At 43.4% G+C, this 20,377-nt stretch overlaps 1 protein-coding gene across 1 annotated transcript; it reads right to left on the bottom strand.

Moving 5' to 3' along the window:
• Positions 1 to 8,335: 8,335 nt before the first annotated feature.
• LOC115080367 (putative per-hexamer repeat protein 5) lies at positions 8,336 to 16,503 on the bottom strand. The gene is made up of 4 exons (XM_029584511.1): positions 16,470 to 16,503; positions 9,890 to 11,041; positions 9,383 to 9,474; positions 8,336 to 9,135 (listed from the first exon to the last, which is right to left on the bottom strand). Exons 1-4 carry the CDS (start codon positions 16,501 to 16,503, stop codon positions 8,938 to 8,940), a joined length of 1,476 nt encoding a protein of 491 aa, XP_029440371.1. The 3' UTR covers positions 8,336 to 8,937.
• Positions 16,504 to 20,377: the final 3,874 nt, after the last annotated feature.

Genomic DNA, 20,377 nt, shown 5'->3' with positions numbered 1-20,377 from the left:
TTGTTTCTTAGGGCCCACGTCTCCTACCTCATGTTATAAAGTATGGATTAATAGCCTGGGGGTTATTTAATTGCTGTGCATTGGATGCAGAGGGACCTTAAAGCCAAATTATTTTCATTAGGTTGTAGAATGCCTGCAGAAGGCTTCATTTTATGATTCTATGGTGGCTCACAGCGTGGGCAGGGCTGGCAGCGTACAGTGCTCTTCTACTCTGCCTATGTTTTATGCCTTCTGCTGTTCCAGATCACCTCTTTCCAACGCTCGTAGTCTGAACTGAAGGAGATTGAGTGACGAGCGCCCCCCACGGTGGCAGCGCAGTGGGTGAGAGCACTGGTGGGACTGGGAACCTGATTCCGAGTCCTGCAGTCTGACCACTCATGGCCACTGCCCTTCACCTGAAATAATGATAAGATTCCCTGCATTATTACACGAGTAATTATAGCTTAATGATACTTGAGGATAATTGGTATAATTTTAAGACTCTTCGGGGCTGACTCATGGCCCTGACTAACTCTATTGAAATTCATGAATTAATTTGTAGCTGGTGATTGCACAGCTACAAATAGTTGACCAAGGGTTGACAATACCTTGACTGGGCCTGTAACATTATCTGATACGACAGACTAATAGACTTAAAATACAAATTTGTGATTCTAACTTCCTGGACTCCCCATTACAAGTGGAGAAGTGCTGGAAACTATTGGAACCTTGAAAAAGGGAAACGTGGCAGTGCTAGATGGTTTTGTAATGGAATTTTATGAACTTCTTGGATCCCGTACTATCCCCTTTATATCAGGATTTTCTCTGCCTGGAACAGTGCAAGAAGCTTTAATTACGGTGATTAACAAAGAAGGCACAGTGCAACAACAGCAACATTAGATTTTTGCTCCTGCCTTTCCGGTATAGACTATCGCCCAAATTGGCTAGCAACAAGTATTTTAATATAAACAATTCAATAAATCACTCATGGAGAAGCGAGTGAAAAACTAGCGGCGCCTAGGGATGAATGTACTCTGGCGGACCTATGGTATTGCTGAATCTTGACTTACACATTTTTACCAAAATACTGGCCAGGCGCCTGGGACTGGCAAGCTCTAGTGAATGGAGGCCCAAGGAGGTTTTATGAGTGTCCGACACGCCTATGATTACATGTATTGGACTTGGAAGGTAATCCATACCAGCTGGAGGGCTGTCCCACCTCTACATTGGTGTCTCTAGGTGCTAAGAAAACTTTTGACAGGGTGGATGAAGTACTGAAGGCCTTTGGGACAGGAGGATAATTTTTCAGTGCTGGAGATCCTCTTTATGTATAATTCCCCTAGGGCCAAAATGTTGTTAGTGACATGTCCTCTCCCTACTTTGGGTTAGTGAGGGGGTCTGCCAGGTTGTTCTCTGCTCTCCGTTGTTGTTTGCAGTATTTGTTGAGCCTCTGGTGGCCCGTATAAGGTTGACTAAATATATTAAAGACAGGAATAAAAGTTAACACATAAAAGCTGCCGAGAAGGTGCTGGGAACTTCAGATTGTTTGGCATACAAATGTGTTAAGTAAATGAAAGCAAATTTAAAATATATATATATATATATATGTACCGTGATACCGTTTTATTGGATTAAATACATGGTTTTAAAAAAGCATTAAAACACCACTTTTTTAAGCAAGCCTTTCCAGAACTATGTGAGATGCAACCTTATTAATCCTCACCTATATTTTTCCATTTCACTTTACCATTGACTTTTATCTTAATTTGTTCATGTTTTAAGTTATTTAAAGTAAAGATTACTTTTATTCTTTTATGTCTATTTAATTAAGAATATACTTTGTAACCCACCCCGAATTTTGGAGGGTACAGACAATAAATACTTTAAAATAAATAAATAGATAAACATTTCTCGACTACTTTCAAGAATACTCTCTTCTCCAGGTCAGAATTCAAATGATATTAAAGGAGACATGGTGGCAGGTTTAGGAGAGATGATTGCACTCTATGGGGCAGATTTTCAAAGGGGTACGCGCGTAGGATATCGGCAAAATCGGCAGACTGTGCGCGCCGAGCTGCGCAGCCTGCCTTCGTTCCCTCCAAGGCCGCTCCAAAATCATAGCTTGATTTTTATCATTCAGAAATGTTTCTAAATGTGTTGGGTCATTAAATCCAAATTTTTTTCCCCTGATAAGTAATAAAGCAAAAGCATGGAAATTTAAGGAAAAATGTCATTCCTAGTGGCATTACTCGAATTTTCAAAGATAAAAAATATTTCCTTCTCGCCTGCGTGGCACGAGCGACAACGGGGATTATTTGGACTTTATGTCCACAAGAAGGAACATCTCTGTTCCTAAAAAAATGTTTAAATAGTACATCCATATCTTGCTCCGCAACAAAAGACACAAATAGGGTTGCCCTTGTATCTATTAAGTCAACAGACTCTTCTAAAAACGTTGTAATACCCAAACTAGGCAATCCTTCTACATTTACATTTTCGCTGTTCTGTTCAGAACTTCTCACAAATGTTAAATAATATGTCTTTGATATTCTAGGGACATATTCCTCTTCATAATTTAATATCTCTCTTAGACATTTTTTAAACATCTCCATGGGAGACAGCAACCTTGTTAAGGGAAAATTGATTAATCTCAAATTTTTTGCTCTTAATACATTTTCAGCATATTCCATTTCCCTAGGCATGGTTAAACTGTCTCGCACAAGCACATTTCCTGAGTTTTGGATTAATTGAACTTTTGTGTTCAGACCAATCACTTCTTTCTCACAATTATCAATCTTTTTTGCGTGCTCTGCTAAAGTTACCCTATTATCATTTATTACGGAAGATAAAGTACTATTCATCATGGATACATTTTTATCAAGCCTTGAAATCATTCGCCATAAATCTAATAAAGTAATATTATCTGGGTTACCCCCGATTTAATATGACTTTCTAAAAAAAACGGAGGCATCTTAACCACTTGATTTACTTGAAAAGAAACATTACCAATCCTAGGGACCTCTGCTTGTTGAACCAAGCTTGAGTCCCGTTGGACTGTTCCTACCGGTTCTTTGGCCATCGCAGTTGATGGGTGACTGCTTGGCTGTGGCGGTGACAACGGTCCATTGCCTGTCCACTAATGGCGATTCCAACTGTCGAATGACGTGATGGTCCATCGGGCCTGTACGATGTTGTTGCAGCGGGGAAGGAGGTGAGAATCTTCGCTTTTCTTTTCCTCCCCATCAATAGGTAGAAAAGGAAGATTATGGTACCGTCCAGACACCAGACTACGCCGGTTATTTAGAATGGAAATGTTATTTTGTTGTATTGTTATATTCCTTACATTTTGACAGATTTCTTGGTTTTCATGATTGTAATCAATGAAGAAAATTAATAAAGTATCCATTTTCAAAATATATATATATATTCCTCGCAATGGTTTGAGGAGGATGTCTTCTGCTCTTGCTTGCGCACCTGAGAAAAGTTTGAAATGGATAGTTTTCCACTTTTCTGCCTCCTTACAACCGAGGCTTATTGCTCTGTCTTCTGCAGTGTGTAGGGGTATTATGTACCCGGGAAAACGTTGCTTCATTTGGAAGGAGGATTTTATTTGGTTTCATAATGGTGCCGGTTGACCCCCAAGGCTGGTGCAAATATAAAATGTGTTCCATACAGCAAAACGGCACCAGGTTGGCTGGTGTCATGAAGAAAAGTACTAGAAGGCAAAAATGATTGGACCTTAGGATGGGGTAAGAGACGGGTGTAGCATTTTGGCAGTGGTGGGGGTTTTATGAGTGGGACCTCTGGGTCTAGCGGTGCTTGCATTTTCTTTTTGAACAGAAGAAAATGACAAACAACATTTTGGCCATTTTCATTTTGTTTCAATTTCAAAACAAAACAAATTGGTTTCAAATTGAAAGCCATAGTAGTATGGCATCAGATATCTAGGCTTCCCTCCCCATTAAGAAAGATATTTTTTGGAAAGTTGACTATGCGGGAGATAGTGGGGAAAATATCTAGGTTCTTACTGGTGTAAAATAATATTTGATTCTGGATGCAGTTCAACTTTAGGATATTAAGCTTGGCAACCCCAATGCAATAGGAGGAATGGGAGAAACCTGTTTTTACTGTACTATTTAGTACTCCACTTAGATTAATATTGAATATACTGTATATTTTAAAGTTTTATGTCTATCTTACCTGCGGTAATCCACTTAGCATGGCTGCTCCAATACAGGCAGAAAACAAGGAAATTTTAAATTAAAACAGAAAGATTTAGGAGCAACAGTTTAAAATTCTCCTGCGGAGTTGTTTGAACCATGTCTGAGCTGAGCAATGTTTCTCCACTCTATTTAAGATCTGCAAATCATACTTTGTTTACTTATTTCCCTCCTCATTAAGTAATCCTCCCTCTACTATTTTATCTATCTACTCTCTACTATTTATCACAATGTAACCTTTTCTTTTTAATTTGTTATTTGTAAACCGATGTGATGACTTATGTTGAATGTCGGTATATAAAAAACAAACAAACAAATAAATAAAATAAATGCTGGATCCCACGTTCTGCTTAACTGTTCTGTACTCAGTGTTTTGTTTTGTGTTTTTTTTTTTGGGGGGGGGGGGATAAAAGAAAGAGATCTGCCATGCAGTGCATGAAATAACACATCTCAATATTCTCGGGTTTCTTCCTTCTGACATGAAACACAATATTGGATAAGCGGCGTGATCGCACTCCCCCACGTCTTTTACAGTGTTGGGGAACAGAATGGTGGTTCCATATGGAAATGGAGGTGATGTCTGCTAATCTGAACCAAGCCATCTAGGCTTTGAAAACCTTTCCTTGATTTCTTTGTGCAATCCCCCCTCGCCCCTGATGGGGTACATAGAATGATGGGATGCGATTCCCTGTTGATTTAGGGTTCTCCATCCCAAATTTGTCGGGTGGGATCAATATACGGCCATGCAGATGGTGAAGTGGACCGGAATGGTGACTTCATAAATAGCCCCAATCAGTCGCTCTCCGCTGACTGGATAGGGAGGACTCCCCATCAACTCCCCTCCATGAAACTCTATTCCCATGTGTAATGCCCCTTGACCGCTTACCTTGCAGGCGTTGCTGGGTCCGGGACCGACCTGGTGGGAGCCCCCCAGGGTAGGCTCCGTTATTCCTCACGTTCTTGGTGCCTGGTGCCTCCACCTGGGGAAGAAGGTGTTAGTGGGTGGGATTTCCCTCCCTTCACCCAGGAAAACAAATGGGTCTGTGAACATGGCTGGCAGTATGTACACATATATACAGGTTGATTAGACTATATAAGTATATACATTTCTACATGGCTATGTGCATCGCTAATAGGATGTCAAACAGCACACTTATCTACTCATAGTTAATAGTCTCAGACTACACAACTATATACATTTCCACAAGGTAGCAAGAACATTTAATATTTGGCAATTTGGGGTTGTTGGCCCCCACAGTATACCATCATATAGAATAGAAGGGACCTCTTGAGTTCCCACTTAATCAAGTGTTATAATTATCCTCCCCCTTTTCCCCCAAGTCTCACCCATGTGAAAAGATGCAACTGGCTGGTGGGCAATGTTGGCCAGGGGTGGGGTGGGGTGGCCGTTGTATCTAAACAGCTCCCATCTCCTCGGTGCTGCTTCTGCTCTACTGAAAGATCCATGCCAATGCTGAGGTCCATACCCTCCTGGGGAACCCAACTGCACATCTGGACCTGCAACTACTGGGGTCCCCTTCTTCCTGGGGGACCACTCGATCTGCCACTAGGGTTCACATCCTCCTGGCAGACCGCTCAATCTGTTGTTGGGGTCCTCTTGCTCAAGGGGGACTCAGGGTCACCTCCCAATTTGCCGCTGGGGTCTCCTTCCTCCTGGGGGACTGCTCCACCTCCATAAATCTATGGCTGTCCTTCAGCTCTTCTCCCTTAATAGAAGGGCTTTCCCTTACTTGGATTTACATCTCCACTAGGCTCATGGCTTGTTTAGCGTTCAGTGATTCAGGCTCTCCGCAAGCTCATGGCTAGTCATTCGCTGTTACCCAACCTGGATGGGTCACCTTCTCTCAGCCAAAAGGCCAAGACTCAGGCAGGATCATGGAAAGATAATGTGTGCATACTCTTCCATTCTGCCTGGATTTTTTTTTCTGTTGTCTGAGAACTGGGTACCCAAGGATCTGACACCCCTTGTTAGGGTGAGAATCTGTTTGCTTCCTAGGACTTTTTTCAGTACATTTCTCTCATAAATCCCTCTCTCATTCAGAATTTCCCAATGTAGGACTTTTACAGTCATAGTTCTGTAATTTAGGATTTTTCTATCCTTTGATTTAAAGTGATATTTCACTGCAAGTTATCAACAGTAGTACAGGAGGCTGTGACATGCAAACCCCCTACCTGAGTCTCTGATTCATCTATTCATTTAAGCACCTTCACAGTAAGAGGTCTGGCAACCTTTTCAATCTCATTCTAAGTTTCCTGGACAGGCAGCTCATGTTACACAGCGGCATTGTCCTCTTTTTTTCTCTGCTGTATTTCACTTAAATGGTAGCATGCTTTTTAACCTCCATCTTCCTTGGGAGTTAGGTTTTACATGCATTTCAATAGTGCTACCAAAGGTAGGGAAACCAACACCATGTTTCAAACACCAAACCTGAACTTTATTCTCTGGACGAGTCATCCAGCAACCATATACTCTACATCGATGTGAAAGAATGTTACACAGGTAACCACTAAAAATATCAGAATTTCATGGGCCTCACAGCTGGGTAATTCCATTTACGAACTGGATACTTCTAGGAACATAATAATTGCATCCCCTGCTAACACCATTACTGTATGTCTTTGAACCCAAGATGATTGTTAATCCAAACTCCCAACTTCCTTCTAACGCTCTTATAGCCAAACTCTATGTCAGGAATGGGGTTTACACTTCAGCACATCCATTTCAAAATTCATATCCAAAAGGGACCCCATGCAACTCACACTTCCATGATCTTCGACTGTCCTTAAAGATCTCCACAACATTTTTTCACAGGTGCAGGTTCCCTGGACCAGTGCACCCTAAGGGACACACTGGGGGCACTCCATCGCCTGGGACTTTTCCCATCTTTATAGATCCTGCTAAATAGTTATTACCCAATCATAAAAGCCCAAGTACGTAAGGGAAGATGCACACTATTTTCCCCACAGCATGTGATCAGATTACACTACAGCTCTCCCTCTCCTAGAATGCCATCCAGTGGTCATTCAGCAGTACTGCAGTATAAAACAACCAAACGCTTCCCAAACATATCCACATTTTAATGGCCGGGTCTAGCCCCTCACGCAAACCCATCTTGCGCACTATACCCCAAACAGAAGGTAAATTATGGGGGGGGGGGTAGGGGAGGAAGAGGAGATTCCTTATACTTGAAACACAGAAACCTGACAGCAGATAAAGCCCATATGGCCCATCCGCATCCCCAGGATTACACATTCAGAGCTGGGGAAGGAGGGCTTGCTTTACTAGTTCAAGAGAAAGCTTGCCTCTCCTGATGTTTCACATATTTTATGATGACATGAATGAGACGGTTCAGATTATGTGGGGAGGGGGAGGGGGCTTATTTACTAAAGGGATTTCCCCTGTTTTGTGTTTATGGGAAATATGCTCAGTAAGCAAGGCCCCGTATTTGATTGCTCAGCTGTGTATTCGTTCGCCTGTAAAACGAATGCTGTTTCGGGAGCTGCGCTTCTCTGTAAACGTTAATGAAGCTATGCAATCCGACCCCCCCCTCCCCACACACACACACACATGCACAGATTTTCAATAGAAATATGTTAGATGTAGTTTTAAGTGAAACAATACAAATAATCACATATCAAGTTATTTATTTTAGAGACCTAGTTAACCTACAGAATCATGATTTAAATTATACATATTACAAAAGCACAATTCACACTTCCTTAAATACATAACAGCTGTGCAGAGACTGAAGCAGCATAAACAGGTGGTAGAGGGGGGGGGTATAACCTGCAGGAAAAATGGAGCGGGGGAACTGGGAAGGAACTCGATCACGGTGTGACCGCACTGCGATTTGTGGCCACTGTCCGTGGCTGGGAATTCGCTGAAAGCTCACCAAAACTTAGGGAGCCTAAATTTTAGGCATCTGGTGGAATTAGGCTCCTAATTTCAGATGCTGGGCCCAGAGCCAGTTTAGGAGCCTTACTCACAAAGTTTGGACCCCCCCCCCCGGGAGGGAGATTCCGAGCCAAGCTTGGATTTCTGCAGAACTCCCCCGCCCCGAGCCGTTAACGGGACCTGCGGTCTTAATTTCAATGAACAGAACCAGGGATTACGGATGCCGCCCCCCCCCCCCCCCCCGCTTTGGGACGAAGGAGAGCTGCGGTGCCCGAGGCCGCGTCCCCACTGCTGCTCCGAACCGCTTGGCGGCTGCGCCCAGAGCTTATGGGAGGCGGCGGCGCCCCTCCGCTCGCCTTTTTTCCTCCTGCCACGACGCGGCCCCGGATTGAACGCGGCGATTCTGTAGGAAGGGGCGGATTTTGGTTGGGTCACGGCCCACCCCCCCCCCGGGGCCGTTGGCTGTGACTGGGAATGGATGACTTTTTGGAGATTAGCTTTTGCCTTCTAGGAGTGCCCCGGGCTCATAATTATCTGCTCTAATAATTCATAATTATCTGCTCTAATAACCGTCTCTTCCACCTCCATGCGACCAGGTCCATGCTGCACCCCTATTTCAAACACTGTGAATAAATAACAATACTGTAGAGAAAGCAAAGTGTTCATCTTTTTTTTTTTTTTTTCTTTTCTAACAGAAAGCTAAAGTTTTCCGTAAAATCAGGGCGTTGCGCGTCCCCGACTCCGAACTCCTGACGTCGTTCCTTGACCAGGGTGGGCGGATTTCTTCATTTTCTCCGTCAAAGGCTGCCCGAAGCGATTACCTTAAAAGCGATTGCAGGTGGGCCTGGGCTGGTTTCCACAGTCAGCTCCGCCCGCCTCGTCGAGCGTGATCCCAGACATCCGGCCGCAGTCAGGTGCGAAGGAGGGCCCGGAGGGCCTCCGGCAGTCGCCCCTCCCGAAGGCCAGGTGCGGGAAGTAAGTGCCGCACCGCTCCTGCCTTGCGCGCTTACCACCTAGAAGCTGAAAACGTCAGAAGAGGACATCTGTCAGCCATGGCACGGCGGGGCCTCGTGTCTCATCGTGGGAGCCCCGCGCTTCCCCCTCATGTTGCCCGGAGAAGACGCCAGAATTATCGGGCCTGTTCTCAAGATCAGGCGAGCTCCACAAGGTCGCATTCGGTGACGGAGCAGGATGGATCCCCCCTCCCCCCTCCCCACTGCTTCCACCCCCTTCGACCACAACAACCCCTGCCCGCCTGATTACTTACCCAAAAGCAGAAGAAGACCAAGAGAATGAAGCCCAGTATTGAACTCAGGGTAATCAGAGCAATAGCCCAGCCTGGCAATTCATCCCCAGCAGCTGCAAAGGAAAGACGAGGAGAATCATAATTAGGACCACAGGCCCAGAGTGCCATTGAGGCTCATAAGCACTGAACAAAGATAATGCATCACTGCACTTGTATATAATTACACCGTGGCGAGGGAAGTCCAGAGTCCCGGCAGAGCCAAACCTGATTATTACCTGACAGCACCTGCTACAGGGGAAGAGACGAGTCTCAGAGGCAGGATTTGAAGAGGAGAGGAACCAGCCAGAGGAAGATAAACCTCCTGCCGTGGCTGGATTTTGTACTGGGACAGAGAGAAGAGCAAAGCGAGTGGGAAAGGATGGATAGAGCGGCCATTGACTCCCAGCAGCAGCAGAATCTGACCTTGCTTCGCCACCGAAAGGAAATTAGGAAACAGGAAGTAAGTCAGAAATGAAGACAGCAACTTACTGCCACTTCCAGAGGTTTTGGTAGTCTTGATGAGGGCTGTCCTGGTGTAGACTGTCCTAGTGCTGGCTGTCCTGATGCTAGTTGTTCCCGTGCCAGTCGTCCCAGTGCCAGTTGTTCCCGTGCCAGTCGTTCCCGTGCCAGTCGTTCCCGTGCCAGTCGTCCCAGTGCCAGTCGTTCCCGTGCCAGTCATCCCAGTGCCAGTCGTCCCAGTGCCAGTCGTTCCTGTGCCAGTCGTTCCCGTGCCAGTTGTCCCAGTGCCAGTCGTCCCAGTGCCAGTCGTTCCAGTGCCAGTCGTTCCAGTACCAGTTGTCCCAGTACCAGTTGTTCCCGTGCCAGTCGTCCCAGTGCCAGTGGTCCCAGTGCCAGTTGTTCCGGTACCAGTGGTCCCAGTGCCAGTCGTTCCAGTACCAGTCGTTCCAGTACCAGTGGTTCCTGTGCCAGTCGTTCCCGTGCCAGTGGTCCCAGTGCCAGTGGTCCCAGTGCCAGTCGTTCCAGTGCCAGTCGTTCCAGTACCTGTTGTTCCGGTACCAGTCGTTCCAGTACCTGTTGTTCCGGTACCTGTTGTTCCAGTACTAGTGGAGGAGTCTGTAGTTGCTGTATTGGTAGAGGTAGTGCTTGTAGCTGCTGTGGTGGTTGTGGCTGCTGTAGTGGTTGTGGCTGCTGTGGTGCTTGTAGCTGCTGTGGTGGTTGTGGCTGCTGTGGTGGTCGTGGCTGCTGTGGTGCTTGTAGCTGCTGTGGTGCTTGTAGCTGCTGTGGTGGTTGTGGCTGCTGTGGTGGTTGTGGCTGCTGTGGTCGTCGTGGCTGCTGTGGTCGTCGTAGCTGCAGCGGTGGTCGTGGCTGCTGCGGTCGTAGTGGCTGCAGCAGTGGTCGTGGCTGCTGCAGTCGTAGTAGCTGCAGCAGTGGTCGTGGGTGCTGCGGTGGTCGTGGCTGCAGCAGTGGTCGTGGGTGCTGCGGTGGTCGTGGCTGCAGCGGTGGTCGTGGCTGCTGCTGTAGTTGTGGCTGCAGCGGTGGTCGTGGCTGCAGCGGTGGTCGTGGGTGCTGCAGTGGTCGTGGGTGCTGCAGTGGTCGTGGCTGCAGCGGTGGTCGTGGGTGCTACGGTGGTCGTGGGTGCTGCGGTGGTCGTGGGTGCTGCGGTGGTCGTGGTTTGTCCATCTGTGGATATAAGGAGACATTTACCATGCAGTCACGTAGTTATTTACTCAATGTTTAATTTTGTGTTACTGTGCTTTTCCAGTCTTCACATTTCCTACATGGTGGGGAGATTATGTAAAATGAATCTGATCAGTTTCATTGATTTGGTCCCCCGACAATTAGACTGGGGTGTATTCTAGATGTGCTATACTTGTAATTTAGTAGAAATTTTGTTACAGACCCACCCTGGAAACTCATAAATGATCCGAGCAGCCTAGGGTTGGGCGCTGCAATTGAACGGCAGACAACGGAAGGCAGCGGCAAAAGAAATTCACTCCAAGATGGAGCGTCTTGGGGTTCGGTCCTGTCTCTTAACCAGTTTGCAAGTCCACAACAGGACATCGCCTCCTATCCCAGTTTTCTCAGGGGTGTCACATTGGCCACCCTCCAATCTTCAGGCACAACAGTGTCCGTGCCTGATGTAAACTCTTAACCTTCGTAACTGCACCTTTTAGGGGTTTTTTATTTTTTGTATCCTCATTTTATCAGTCTCCCTATTGAAAGCAGAATGCTAGAATAGTAGATTTACTGAATGTCCTCCCTCGAGGCATTAAGTCAAATTTGATCACATTATGATCACTGTTGCCAAGCGCTCCCATTACTGTTACCTCCTACACCAAATCCTGTGTTCCACTAAAATTAGGTCTAAAATAGCTCCCTCTCTTATCAGTTCCTAGACCAGCTGCTCCATGAAGGAGTCATTATTTCATCTAGAAACTTCACCTCCCTAGCACGTCCTGATGCAACTTTTACCCAGTCAATATCAGGATAATATTGGGGTAATTGAAATCTTCCATTATTACCGTTTTGCTAAAATTGGCTAGCTTCCCTAATTTCCGTTAGCAATTCATCGTCCGTCTGTCAATTTTGGCCAGGTGCACAATAGTATAACCCCACTGCTGTACCCTGCCTCATCACACATGGAATTTCCACCCTAAAGATTATACTGTGTGTAGAGAGACAACCAAATATTTAACATAGAAACATAGAAATGACGGCAGAAGAAGACCAAACGGCCCATCCCAGTCTGCCCAGCAAGCTACGCACTTTATCCATTTTATTTCCCTTTTTCTCTCTCCCACCTGTTACTATTGGCTTCCAGTACCCTCCAGCCCAAATTCCCCTCCCACCCCACCACCAATTTAGAGAGCAGCGCCGTATCTGCATCCAAGTGAACGTCCAGCTCAATTAGGGGTAGCAACCGCTGTAACAAGCAGGCCACCCCCTTGCCCATACTCTTACCCACCCCTGTTATTATTTTTTGTTTGTTTTTTTTATTTTTTTTTTGGAGATAGCAGCCCTCCATCCTTCCGCTCCGTGAAGGTGGAACAATAACTACTGGCCACTGGCATCCCGCTCCGTGAATGCCTCTGTGGCTACTGCCGCTCCGTGCAGTGTTTTGCTGCCTCCACTTTATTCACGCCCTCTAGACTTGATGGATCCACAGTGTTTATTCCACGCCCCTTTGAAGTCCTTCACAGTTTTGGACTTCACCACTTCCTCCGGAAGGGCGTTCCAAGCATCCACCACCCTTTCCGTGAAGAAATACTTCCTGACATTGGTTCTTAGTCTTCCTCTCTGGAGCCTCAGCTCGTGACCCCTGGTTCTGCTGATTTTTTTCTGGCGGAAAAGGTTTGTCGTTGTCTTTGGATCGTTAAAGTTTTTCAAGTATCTGAAGGTCTGAATCATATCACCCCTGCTCCTCCTTTCCTCCAGGGAGTACATATTCAGATTCTTCAATCTCTCCTCTATGAACATCCGATGAAGACCTTCCACCTTTCTGGTCGCCCTTCTCTGTACCGCTTCCATCTTGTCTCTGTCTCTTTGTAGATACGGTCTCCAGAACTGAACACAGTACTCCAGGTGAGGCCTCACCAAGGACCTGTACAAGGGGATAATCACTTCCCTTTTCTTACTCGATATTCCTCTCTCTATGCAGCCCAGCATTCTTCTGGCTTTTGCTATCGCCTCGTCGCATTGTTTCGCCAACTTTAGATCGTTAGACACTATCACCCCAAGGTCTCTCTCCTGCTCCGTGCACATCAGCCCTTCACCTCCCCATCAAATACAGTTCTTTCGGATTTCCATTCCCCATATGCATTACTTTGCACTTCTTGGCATTGAATCTCAGCTGCCATATCTTCGACCACTCTTCCAGTTTCCTTAAATCCCGTCTCATTCTCTCCAATCCTTCCTGCGTGTCCACTCCACTGCCCTTTTGTGAGCTTAGGGGGCATACAGAACCTCTGGGTAGGGGAGACTAATGTGTTTGGTTTTTCTGGGAAATGTTGAAATGTTTGTGCATGTAATACGACTAGATGACCACTTGATGGCATTTTAGGTTTGTGAGCATTCAGTGACTTGTGATAATGTGTTAATGGAGAAATGTAGGTCTGTTTCCTGAAATTAAGAACATAAGAAATTGCCATACTGGGTCAGACCAAGGGTCCATCAATCCCAGCATCCTGTTTCCGACAGTGGCCAATCCAGGTTACAATTACCTGGCAAGTACTCAAACATTAAGTAGATCCCATGCTACTGATGCCAGTAATAGCAGTGGCCATTCCCTAAGTCAACTTGATTAATAACAGTTAATGGACTTCTCCAAGAACTTATCCAAACCTTTTTTAAAACCAGCTACACTAACTGCACTAACCACATCCTCTGGCAAGAAATTCCAGAGTTTAATTGTGTGTTGAGTGAAAAAGAATTTTCTCCAATAAGTTAAAAACATCAGAACATGCCATACTGGGTCAGACCAAGGGTCCATCAAGCCCAGCATCCTGTTTCCAACAGTGGCCAATCCAGGCCATAAGAACCTGGCAAGTACCCAAAAACAAAGTCTATTCCATGTTACTATTGCTAGTAATAGCAGTGGCTATTTAAATGTGCTACTTGCTAACTTCATGGTATGCCCCCTAGTCCTTATATTATCTGAAAGCGTAAATAACTGTTTCACATCTACTCGTTCAAGACCTCTATCATATCCTCCCTCAGCCATCTCTTCTCCAAGCTGAACAGCCCTAACCCCTTTAGCCTTTTAAATTATTGGGGCTTCCTGATTGGGTGGCCCAGTTGAAGTGGGAGATATAAAAGTGTGGGGTTTTGTGGGCTTTTTCTCTCCTTGCTATGGGGGCCTCCAGGCATGTGATCGACTGGTGTACCCAGCCTGGAGGCTAGGAGACACAGGGACCTTCCAAATGGGAGTGGGACTCTGCAGGGCACTTCTCCTCAAGGGGAGAGGCCTGAGGTCAATGGAATAAATAAGATATTTCTGAGAGGCATTTGGTCCCTATTGGATGAGAGTTTCAATAAGAAAGAAAAGGTAGTGAAGAAGGGAATGATGTTGATTCTCATGGTCAGCAGTAAGAATACTGATCTGCAATGTATCACCTGTGGTGGGATGTATCCCATAATGTCCCCAAATGTTAACTATGTGAGGTAGTAACTGTTAGGGAAGCCCATAATTCTGTCACTGTTCACTAACAACTTTGTAAAACAAACTTGTCCATGAAAATAGTTTTGGCTGGCTGCATATTCCAGATAGTAAAGTTGATGGTGTTAGAATTTAAATACAATGTCTCAGTTCCCATTATTTAGGCAGCTACAAGAGTGGATGGCGGTAGGATGGGGGGGTGGGGGGGTGTGTCAGAACCATTGAGAGAGGTTCCTTCCTATTCTAACAGTATGATGGAGAAAAGAGCTGGGTTTTTTTGGTTTGTTTTTTTAAATCAAGCTGTCATCAACGAGGTCCACTCCACCATCTGCATGACCATTATGAGAAACCACAAAATAAATTTGGATGAGGAGGACCCTTACAACAAGGAAGTCCCATTCCATCGTTTTACATACATGGGCAGGGCGGGGTTACAAGTGCATTTGGTCTCCTACAGGACATGAGTCCTGTTAGGACTCTATGCCATCCCTAATGTAAAGCACCACCCCGCCGCCAAGTTGATCCAATCTATCATTGTGATATAATTTATACCCTGGTATAGCACTAACCCATTGGTTATCCTCCTTCCTTAAGGTCTCTGAGTTGCCAATAAGTCTATCTCATCATTTATTTATTATTATATTTATATACCATTTTTCTGTTATCAATCACAACAGTTTACAACAAAAATAAAACATGATAAAATATTAAAATCAATTGAATAAAACAATCATTAAAAATAGATTTAAATTATTGGTGACATAATAGACAAATTATTGGTAAATAAAAAATTAAGACAATTGAAAACATTTCATAATTTCAAACTAATAGAGTAAGAAACGACCTCATTCATTTATTATTTTCTATTCAACATTTTTCTCCTTACATTATCATAATTCTGATAGCTCATTCAGTTAGAATAATGCTCTCCCAGGCCTGTTTGAACAGCCAGGTTTTTAAATGTTTCTTTAATCCCAGAAAATCTCTTTGCAGTCTTAATTCACAAGGCAGAGAGTTCCTGCACTCGATATGGCTCTTTCCCTTACCTCACTTAAGTGTGCAGTTCATATAGATGGAATATCTGGGAGACCTTTGCAGATCTTAAATTTCATTGCGGAGTATAAAGGTGCAGATTCTACATTCATATTAGGAGACTTTAACCTCCATGTAGATAAAACACTGAGAACCATAGCCTGTGAAACATTTTTAGAGACAATGGATGCTTTGGGGTCGTCCCAATCTGTTTCTAAAGCAAATCATAGTGCAGAACATATTCTAGACCTAATTTTCGCCAATACCAGTAACTCTCTAATCAACACTGCTCACACAATATTGCCCTGGTCTGATCATCAATTAATAAAGGCAGAAATAACCTTCCTCAACCCAACTCACAAAAGTATAAATAATAATCAAACCTTTACCTTCAGGAAGAAGATAGACGTGGAGATACTTGCAGAAACAATAGAAAATAAGCTACATAAACTAAATCAAGCCAACGCCCCCTCCGCATTTGACTCCTGGGATAAGATTGGAAATGACATAGCTGAAAACCTCAGTCCTGTCCAGACGAAAACTATTAACAAAGAAAGGAATACCGCTAAACCACGAAGCCCTGGTACAATGATGATCTACGACACACTAAACAGAACCTTAGAAAATTAGAGAAACAATGGCAAAAACGCCAGTCATCTGAATCCCTAGGAAAATATTAATCTCTCCTAACAAAATTCCATGCACTAACCCAATAAAACAAAAAAAAAATTACTATGCAAAACAAATTCACAGATTCTAAATTGCTCTCTGGTGTTGTAAAAAATTTAATTAAAGACCCATTATCTTCTATCTCGAGAAACTACAACGTCTCAAAGGTCATCTGCAATGAATATACGACATTTTTAAACAAAATCAATAAGTTGAAAACTCAGTTCCCAATCAATTCTACTACAAAAGTACCAGAAGATCCACACTGCCAGGTTACGTGGTCCATGTTCGACAGAGTGCGTGCACTCGAAATAGATCAAATAATTGCTAAAATTAATCCTGCCATCCATCCACGTGATCCCATTCCTCCCAGTTCCTTGAAACAGGTATGCAGAGTTATCACTCTGACAAATACATCCTTAATTAATCACTGTCTCTCAGAAGGAATCATTCCACATGGGTTAAAAAAAAGCAGTAATAAAGCCAATTCAAAAAAAATAAAATGGGTAGAATCGATGATTGGGACAACTATCATCCAATATCCAACCAGTCATTTCTCTCAAAAATACTGGAAAAAGCAGTGTTATACCAACTTGTACATCATCTGGAAGACCAAGATATTCTCTTCCCAAATCAATTTGGATTTAGAAAAAAATCAATCAACTGAAACATTACTCCTCTCACTAACAGACTCTGTTTTATGAGGGCTTGATGCTGATGATTCTTATTTTCTAGTGTTAATCGACCTAACAGCCGCCATTGATACTGTGGAACATAGCCTTCTGTGCCAACAGCAGAGCAACATTGGGCTCAACGGCTGTGTTCTCAGATGGTTCTGCTCCTTTCAATCTAATAGAACATTCCAAGTCAAATTAGGCAACCACGATTATTTATTTATATTTATTTATTTGTTTGTTTTTCTATACTGCTGTTCAGAAATACCATCACAACGGTTTACATAGTTACAATCAGAACCAGGGAAAAGGGTTAAATAAAAGAATAAATAAAATCAGAAAATTACAATTTACTTCATAGCAATAGAAAAGAAATAAGATAGCTAAAAATAAAACTTCATAAATCGAACATGCCTACTGCATCATGATTCTGATACTTTTCCATATTGATACAGGTGTCCCGCAAGGCTCAGCTCTCTCGGCAACACTTTTCAATATCTATATGATCCCACTGTGTAAATTACTGGTGGAAATAGGAATTACCATCTTCTTATATGCTGATGACATACAGTTTTACTTTTCATTCTCCAAATCAATTGAAAATACAGTATCAACACTTTCAACATATATGAAAGCAGTACAACAGGAACTAACACAACTTAAACTAACATTAAACACTAAAAAGACTGAAATCATTTGGTTAAGCAAAAACACTTCGATAGTGAAAGCACCGATTCTAGACCTGGGCAAGTTCCAAATTACTCCACCAAATCAAGTACGGGATCTAGGTATCCAACATGACAAGAACCTTACGATGAAAAAGCACATCAATAAATTAGTTACTACAGGTTACGCCAAGTTGCGAATATTACAACGATTGAAACCTTTATTAATTTCCTCAACCTAGACTACTGTAACTCATTATTACTCGGCCTTCCAACATATCTATTAAAACTGTTACAATTATTACAAAATGCCTCAGCAAGACTTTTGGTAGGAACGAGGAAATTTGATCACATTACACCCTCGCTGATCTCTCTGTACTGGTTGCCAGTACAAGCTCGAATACATTTTAAGGTATTAACGCTAATATTCAATATCAAGAATTCCAGTAACACTGGTATGATAGGAGTGACGATACAACCATACACACCTCAGCGAACACTAAGATCTCAAAATAAAGGACTATTGACTGTTCCCACAATAAAAAGCACACACCTGCTGCAAGTAAGACATTGTGTGTTTTCCATAGCGGGTCCAAAGCTATGGAACACTCCCTACCTGAGACGCTACTGAGTAAAGACTGTGAACCAAGGGACAGCGAAGATCTTCTACAGGCCCATCAATGAGGTGGTGTTCCTCATGCCATATGAAGAGTCTTGAATTCCGTGGACCGTTGTCCACTTCAGAGACTCTCTCTTTGTGTTGTTTGTTTCTCATTTCAGCTTGGTGAAACCCTTTGAAGAAGACATCGCCTGGATGACTGAGAGATCGAGATGATCGTGAACCTCCCCAAACTTCGAAGGACCCAGTTATAGTGATCTTTGCACTGTTGCATAAGGATATAAAACCTGATATAGTGGTATCTTGCGATATCAGATGGGGAGTGTTCTGTCCCCAGCAGTGGGTACATGTTTGTATCTGTCTATATTGTAGCTTAACTGTGTTTAGTGCAGTCCTCCTTTCTGAGGATTCTTAATACTGAAGCACTGTTTGTAACCTATGATAAAAATCTGTGAGCCTTTGCCTTTAAGAGAAGCCCTCTCCCCCCTCCACGTTCTCACGCCATCAGGAGAGCTTGAATTCCACTCAATCTAACTTAAGTTTTCCAGGGTGCTTTACAGTTTCAAAGGACTGCCCTTCGTGCTCCCCCTGTGTTACATGGTTCTTAGGCTCGCTGCCATTGGACCCTGACCTCTGCCTCTAGCTTGTGGGGGCGTTTCCTTTAGCAGCTCTTGACGAGAGTTCAGTTTTGCTCCATGCTTGCATCCAAGTAGCAGTGCTCTGTGTGACCCCTTGAAACGGATTGGGTTTCACCTTTCCTTTATCGCCTTCTTCTAAGGACTAAATCAGCCTCAGATTCCTCTTACCTTCTCACCCTTGCAACCCAAGAAATTCCATTCTCCCTTCTCCTACCTTGTCTCCAGTTACCTAAGATTCTTGCCTGGGGCTCGCGTTTGAAATGCAACAATTGTAAGTAGAATTTACTTGTACAATAAATAATTTCAAACTTACAGAATCTTTGTCATGTGGACTGATTGGGGAAAAGATTTAGCTGCCTGGATAATAAAACATGGAATTTTTACCTGAGCCAGAACACTACTGCATCATGATTCTGATATTTTCAGTATTGATACAGGTGTCCCTCAAGGCTCAGCTCTCTCGGCAACACTATTCAATATCTATATGATCCCACTGTGTAAATTACTGGTGGAAATAGGAATTACCATCTTCTTATATGCTGATGACATACGGTTTTACTTTTCATTCTCCAAATCAATTGAAAATACAGTATCAACACTTTCAACATATATGAAAGCAATACAACAGGAACTAACACAACCTAAACTAACATTAAACACCAAAAAGACTGAAATCAATTTGTTAAGCAAAAACACTTCGAAAGTGAAAGCACCGATTCTAGACCTGGGCAATTTCCAAATTACTCCATCAAATCAAGTATGGGATCTAGGTATCCAACTTGACGAGAACCTTATGATGAAAAAGCACATCAATAAATTAGTTACTACAGGTTACGCCAAGTTGCGAATATTACAACGATTGAAACCTTTATTAACATTCGAGGACTTTTGTACTGTCTTGCAAACCCTAATTTCCTCAACCTAGACTACTGTAACTCATTATTACTCGGCCTTCCAACATATCTATTAAAACCGTTACAATTATTACAAAATGCCTCAGCATGACTTTTGTTAGGAACGAGGAAATTTGATCACATTACACCCTCGCTGATCTCGCTGTACTGGCTGCCAGTACAAGCTCGAATACATTTTAAGGTATTAACGCTAATATTCAAAATCATGAATTCCAGTAACACTGGTATGATAGGAGTGACGATACAACCATACACACCTCAGCGAACACTAAGATCTCAAAATAAAGGACTATTGACTGTTCCCACAATACAAAGCACACACCCAATGCAAGTAAGACATTGTGTGTTTTCCATAACGGGTCCAAAGCTATGGAACACTCTCTACCTGAGACACTAATGTTAATTACAGACAGAAAGAGATTTAAAACTGAGCTAAAAACATGGCTATTAAAAAATGCATATAACCTAACTTAAAACACCTGAATGTAGAAAGAAACAATAACAAGAAAATCAAAAGACACTAACTGAAGCACGAAGAGAAGGAAGGAGTCAATACAACGTAATAACTAAAATGTGAAATCCGTTATATTATTTTATTTTATTCTATTTTAACTTTCTTTACTCCTTGACCATGATTAAACCTTGAGTCA

The sequence above is a fragment of the Rhinatrema bivittatum genome, chromosome 19 (assembly GCF_901001135.1).
Source record: "Rhinatrema bivittatum chromosome 19, aRhiBiv1.1, whole genome shotgun sequence".
NCBI lineage: Eukaryota > Metazoa > Chordata > Amphibia > Gymnophiona > Rhinatrematidae > Rhinatrema > Rhinatrema bivittatum.
Note: the sequence above shows the minus strand (reverse complement) of the source record. Positions and strands in the feature narration are given on the sequence as shown.

What these genes read in the sequence shown, in the direction of transcription:
- LOC115080367 (XM_029584511.1), bottom strand. Translation starts at nt 16,503, where the DNA reads ATGGACCACGTAACCTGGCAGTGTGGATCTTCTG. An exon ending in CAAAACCTCTGGAAGTGGCA is followed by an intron (nt 9,475 to 9,889) that starts GTAAGTTGCTGT and finishes TTTCCTTTGCAG; the next exon opens with CTGCTGGGGATGAATTGCCA. An exon ending in TGGTCTTCTTCTGCTTTTGG is followed by an intron (nt 9,136 to 9,382) that starts GTAAGTAATCAG and finishes TGACGTTTTCAG; the next exon opens with CTTCTAGGTGGTAAGCGCGC.